At 47.7% G+C, this 6626-nt stretch overlaps 1 protein-coding gene across 1 annotated transcript in view; it reads left to right on the plus strand.

Annotated features, from left to right (window-relative positions):
• The window catches only part of arid3c (AT rich interactive domain 3C (BRIGHT-like)), a 184978-nt gene that overhangs the window by 136829 nt on the left and 41523 nt on the right, over positions 1–6626 (plus strand). The window contains exon 6 of the mRNA XM_037680773.1: positions 4108–4112. Within this exon, the coding sequence (XP_037536701.1) occupies positions 4108–4112 (5 nt within the window). The remainder of the gene's footprint in view (positions 1–4107; positions 4113–6626) is intronic.

A 6626-nucleotide genomic window follows, 5' to 3' on the forward strand; every position in this document is an offset into this window, starting at 1 on the left:
ATATATATATATATATATATATATATATATATATATATATATATATACATACATACATACATTTTCTTCCGCTTATCCGGGGTCGGGTCGCAGGGGTAGCAGCTTAAGTAGGGAGGCCCAGACTTCCCTCTCATCAGCCACTTGGGCCAGCCCCTCCAGGGGAATCCCAAGGCGTTCCCAGGCCAGCCGAGAAACATATTCTCTCCAGCGTGTCCTGGGTCTTCCTCTGGGTCTCCTCCCGGTGGGACGTGCCTGGAACACCTCACCAGGGAGGCGTCCAAGAGGCATCCTAACCAGATGCCCGAGCCACCTCAACTGGCTCCTCTCGATGTGAAGAAGTAGCTGCTCTACTCTGAGTCCCTCCCGTATGACCGAGCTTCTTACCCTATTTTTAAGGGAGAGCCCAGACACCCTGCGGAGAAAACTCATTTCGGCCGCCTGTATCCGTGATCTCATTCTTTCAGTCACAACCCAAAGCTCATGACAATAGATGAGGGTAGGAACATAGATCGACCGGTAAATTGAGAGCTTCGCCTTTTGACTCAGCTCTCTCTTCATCACAACAGACCAGTACAGAGCCTGCTTCACTGCCGACGCTGCACCTATCTGCCTATCGATCTCACGCTCCATTTTTCCCCCATTTGTGAACAAGATGCCGAGATACTTGAACTCCTCCACCTGGGGCAGGACCTCCTCCCCGATCCGGAGAGGGCACTCTACCCTTTTCCGGCTCAAGACCATGGCCATTTGGAGGAACTGATCCTCATCCCAGCCATGTCACACTTGGCTGCAAACCGCTCCAGCGAAAGCTGTAGATCATGACTTGATGAAGCCAATAGGACCATATCATCTGCAAAAAACAGAAAAGCGATCCTAAGGCCACCAAAACGGATCCCCTCAACACCTTGGCTGCGCCTAGAAATTCTGTCCATAAAAGCTATGAACAGAATCTGTGACAAAAGACAACATTGGCGGAGTCCAACTCTCACTGGGAACGAGCCCGACTTACTGCCGGCAATGCAGACCAAGCTCTGACACCGGTCGTACAGGGACCTAATAGCCCGTGTCAAAGGGCCTGGTACGCCATACTCCCAGAGTACCCCCCACAGGGCTCCCCGAGGGACGCGGTCGAATGCCTTCTCCAAGTCCACAAAGCACATGTAGACTGGTTGGGCAAACTCCCACGCACCCTCCATGACCCTGCTGAGGGTGTAGAGCTGGTCCAGTGTTCCACGACTAGGACGAAAACTGCACTGTTCCTCCTGAATCTGAGGTTTGACTATCCGACAGACCCTCCTCTCCAGAACCCCAGAATAGACCTTACCAGGGAGGCTTAAAAGCGTGATCCCCCTGTAGTTGGAACACACTCTACGGCCCCCCTTTTTGAATAGGGGGACAACCACCCCAGTCTGCCAATCCAGGGGAACTGCCCCCGATGTCCACGCAATATTGCAGAGTCATGTAAGCCAACACAACCCCACAACATCCAGAGCCTTTAGGAACTCCGGGCGAATCTCATCCACACCTGGGGCCTTGCCACCGAGGAACTTTTTAACTACCTCGGTGACCTCAGCACCAGAGATTGGAGAGCCCAACCCAAAGTTCCCAGACTCCGCTTCTTCAGTGGAAGACGTGCCAGTGGGATTGAGGAGGTTTTCAAAGTACTCTGCCCACCGACCCACGACATCCCGAGTTGAGGTCAGTAGCACACCACCTCCACTATAAACAGTGTTGGTGGCGTACCCCCCCCCCCCCCCAAGATGCCAGGTGGTGGACCAGAATCGCCTCGAAGTTGTATGGAAGTCATTCTCCATGGCCTCTCTGAACTCCTCCCATGCCTGGGTTTTTGCTTCAGTGACCACCCAAGCCGCATGCCGCTTGGACCACCAGTAGCCATCAGCTGCTCCCGGGGTCCCACAGGTCAAAAAGGCCCAATAGGACTCCTTCTTCAGCCTGACAGCATCGCTCACCGCCGGTGTCCACCACCGGGTTCGAGGATTTCCGCCACGATAGGCACTGACAACCTTGCAACCACAGCTCTGATAAGCCGCCTCGACAATAGAGGCATGGAACATGGCCCACTCCGACTCAATGTCCACCGCCTCCCCCGGAACGTGTTCGTAGCTCTCCCGGAGGTGGGAGTTAAAGCTCTGTCTCATGGGAGACTCTGTCAGACGTTACCAGCAGACCCTCACAATACGTTTGGGTCTGGCAGGTCTGACCGGCATCCTCCCCCACCATCAGAGCCGACTCACCACCAGGTAGTGGTCAGTGGACAGTTCCGCCCCTCTCTTCACCCGAGTGTCCAAGAAATGCGGCCGCAGATCAGATGAGACAACAACAAAGTCGATCATCGAGCTGCGGCCTAGGGTGTCCTGGTGCCAAGAGCACATATGGACACCCTTATGCTTGAACATTGTGTTCGTTATAGACAATCCATGATGAGCACAGAAGTCCAACAACAGAACACCACTCGGGTTCAGATCGGGGGGGGGGCATTCCTCCCAACCACACCCTTCCAGGTCTCACTATCATTGCCCATGTGAGCGTTGAAGTCCCCCAGTAGAACAAAGGAGCCCCCAGGAGGTGCACTCTCCAGTACCCCATCTAAGGACTCAAAAAAGGGTGGGTAATCTGAGCTGCTGTTTGGCACATAAGCACAAATGACAGTCAGAACCCATCCTCCCACATGTAGGTGGAGGGAGGCTACCCTCTCGTTCACCGGGGTGAACCCCAACGTACAGGCACCAAGATGTGGGGCAATAAGTATGTCCACTCCTGCTCGGCGCCTCTCGCCAGGGGCAACTCCAGAGTGGAAGAGTGTCCAACCCCTCTCAAGGAAACTGGTTCCAGAGCCAGAGCCATGCGTTGAGGTGAGTCCGACTATTTCTAACCAGAACCTCTCAACCTCACACACCAGCTAAGGCTCCTTCCCCACTAGAGAGGTGATATTCCACGTCTTAATAGCCAGCTTCAGTAGCTGAGGATCAGACCGCCAGGGTCCCCGCCCTCGGTCACCACCCATCCCACATTGCACCCGACCCCTTTGGCCCCTCCCACAGGTGGTGACTCCCACAGGTGGTGAGCCCATGGGAAGGGGGACCCATGTCTCCTTTTTGGGCTGTACCCGGCTAGGCTCCATGGGTAAAAGCCCGGGCACCAGGCACTTGCCAGCGTGCCCCACCTCAAGGCCCAGCTCCAGAGTGGGGCTCCAGTGACCCACGTGTAGTGAGTCACGTAGGTACGTGTCACTTGTTGTATGACAAATATATGTGGTATATATTTATGCATACTTTTCACGAGTTCTTCATTTTTCTGACTGTGTAATGCCGTGCATTGAATTTAACAGAAATGCGAACGAGAGACGTTATTATCTTTGACCCATCAAATGAATGGAGTCATTTATTTTCAGAATCAAAGTTTAACATCAAACATTTACATTAATTTGGCAAAATATGAAAATAATAACAGACAGTTTCACAAATAATGAACTTCAAATCACTCGGCGGTGATTTGAGGACTTTGCTTCAGATATTTCTAAAAATATCTGTACTGATTTATGAGAGAGAGGTGAGTTTAAGAGGAAATTGAGATTTATCTTACAGAGGAATATGTGAGGGAATTTAATCTGTTTGACCAGAAATTGCACGCTCCCATCAGGTATCTCAGCTTATCCCAGGTACACTTTAGTCGAAGAAGAAACCGTTACCTTGTTGACGATAGATCACCTCAGTAAGAACCCTTCAGACTGATATCAGCATCTCCGTTGAGAACAGCTAAAATCCTTGGAGAGTCGTGCGTGGTTAGTTCAAAACAGAATTATAATCCCAAAACGTCTCTGGATTCTCGGCAACTCTGACTCTTCATTGTCAGCAGCTCTCAGACTCTTTCAGATCTTCTCAGACTCCAACTCCAAAACTCTCCATAACTGAATTCTCTTCTGAACTCCTTGAGAACTAACTGCACTCTTCACCATTCCAACTCTCTAACAGAACCGGGAAGTTCTCACATTTTAAATGAGTTTACTTCCGGGTTTACTTTAGAGCTTTCTGATTCGTGGATGGACCAGAAAGAGGAGTGGTTTTGACGTAAGGTGTTTATCAAAAGTCGAGGTCAGGGAATGAATTTGTTTTCAACATACAGAAAAGATTATTGCAAAATACCAGACTTTTTGGAGCCTCTATTCTGATTATCTTCTCAAATAGTTAAACATGACATTTCTTCTTCAGTAAACATTTAGTTGACCGAAGCTTCAACTTTCACACACTTACGACTTGGCTCATTTCAGACAGAAAATCAAGAAATGCATATTCAGGTGATTTCTTCTTTGAATGAGGAATAAAAATCATTACTTACTGTTTATGTAAAATAAAAATGAGTATTTCTTTTCAACCTGTAAGCATTGAGTGAAACTAACACAATTTGATTATCAAAACATTTGTAAAACAGTAATGATTATAGAGGATTGTCTTTTCTGCTTGATTAATTCAAGAAAGAAAGTCATCAGATGGCTCAGACTTATTCAGATCAATGAAAATAACAGTCTCTGTCCATCTGGTAGATTTGAGGTCATCAGGGTCAGATGAGGGTCAGATCATCAGGTCATCTGGTTCACTACAGTCCCCCCTTTGGAAATCATCACCTGTCCATGGAGATGAATTCCAACCGTGAACTTAGACCTTCAAATGTCCTTGAGCTTGATGTAATCCAGCAAGGAAGACCAAAGTCAGAAGTAATCCAGCAAGGAAGACCAAAGTCAGAAGTAATCCAGCAAGGAAACAAAGTCAAGGTAATTCCACAATGTTCTTGGTATTCCATTGTGTTGATTATAATCCCATATCGTCTCGATAATTCCATTGTAGCAATGCTTTAACCCCTTGGAAACAGAGTCTGTAATCCATTGAAAAAGTCATATAATCCACAACGGTAAATCCACAGCGATTGGAAGTGTTGATTAATCAGCATACAGAGGGGTACCCTTGGGTTGAACTGAAGAAGCGGCCACTGGATGAAGAGTGGAGACCAACGTCAGGATTGCAGGTCGCCTCCAGCGAAGGTTGTCTCCAGCGACGTCCAGCCTGTGCCGTTCTGGTTCAATGTGTCATGCAATTATGTGGTTTAAGGTGGGCTTATGAAGGGGATTTTACATAAGGCCTTAAACTATATGCATCTGGTGTGTAAGCTATTATGGTTGGGAACAGCTACAACTACCAGTTAAGGGGTGGAGAATGCTGAAAAGGGGTACTACAGGGGTTTATGCCTATAGAAAAAGTGTTCCAAACTATTTTTCCATTTCTAACTTGGTTTAAGTTAGCTTTACATGGTAAAATATAGTTTGGTGTAATTGTCTGTTGTCCTTTAGACGAACGACTTGAGATTGGGTGTTTGGTTTTCCCATAAATGTTTTGGAAGTCTATGGCGAGACTTATCAAAAAGAATTAGCTATCCCCCCGAATAGAATTGTTCGAGTAGGTTCGGCTTAAGCGTTGTGAGCTCAATGTAGATTATGGTACTCAAAGTAGCAATAATATACATTGACTCCGCAAAGATTGCAATTTAGTGAATGAACTGCATGTTGGCATGGTTAAAGGCCTCTTAGTCTCTAACTTAACTACACACAAGATTCATTCTTACCTCAGAAACAACCAAAATCAACTAAACAACGTTCCAACACCGACAAGAGTAGTGACTAAGCATCTAGAAACATCGTTTCACAGCTTCTCCTCACCCTGGTTGCCAGATTTCAGTCACGCTGTCCCGTTTTATCAAGGGTAGGTCCTGTGAGTTTAAACTATGGTTAAGTTTATTATCCATTAGTTATCTTCTACAGGGATGACCCTTGTTCCCACGAGGTCAGATTTTGTGATGTCTTTGTCTCCTAAGGAGTTATTGCACGCCTTGTGTTGTTTAATCTGGTTACGATGTACCCATTTAACAGTTGGCTCTTTTTGGCCTTTACTGATTTTAATCTGGTAGATAATTGGAGACACTTTGTCGGTTATCAGATGGGGTCCAGTCCATCTGGGCATCAGCTTACGGGCGAGAGTTCCGGTCCCGGACTCTACTCTCCCAGTTTTGGGTGCAAACGTGTAGTACCAGACCCTGTCTCCCACTTGGAGTTCCTCGTAAGAGGCCTTTTGGTCGTAGTACGCTTTGCGTCCTTCAGCTGATTTTTCCAGGTTTTTCTGTGCGAAAGCAAAAGTGTTCTTAAGGTGTCTTTCCAAGTCTTTCATGTATTGTTGTGTGGTGTAGGCTGTTGCCATGGCAGCATCGCCTGGTTGGTACAACAGGTGCAGAGGGAGAGTCATTTGTCGACCCGTCATCATCTCGAAAGGAGCGATGCCAGTCGACGTGTGTGGAGTGGCCCTTATGGCCATGAGGACCAGAGGGAGTTTCACGTCCCAGTCCTTGTGGTTTGCGGCTACGTATTTTTTCAAAATACTCACCACCGTCCTGTTTGCTCTCTCAACCTGGCCTGAAGCCTGTGGGTGGTAGCCAATATGGAAGTTGGCTTTGACGCCTAGCGTCTTCCACAGTTCCTTCATTACTTCACCTGTGAAGTGTGTACCTTGGTCCGAGTTCACCCTAAGGGGAAGTCCAAACCTTGAAAATACATGATTCATTAA

This window comes from Nematolebias whitei, chromosome 8 (genome assembly GCF_014905685.2).
Source record: "Nematolebias whitei isolate Nwh7 chromosome 8, NemWhi1, whole genome shotgun sequence".
Classification (NCBI taxonomy): domain Eukaryota; kingdom Metazoa; phylum Chordata; class Actinopteri; order Cyprinodontiformes; family Rivulidae; genus Nematolebias; species Nematolebias whitei.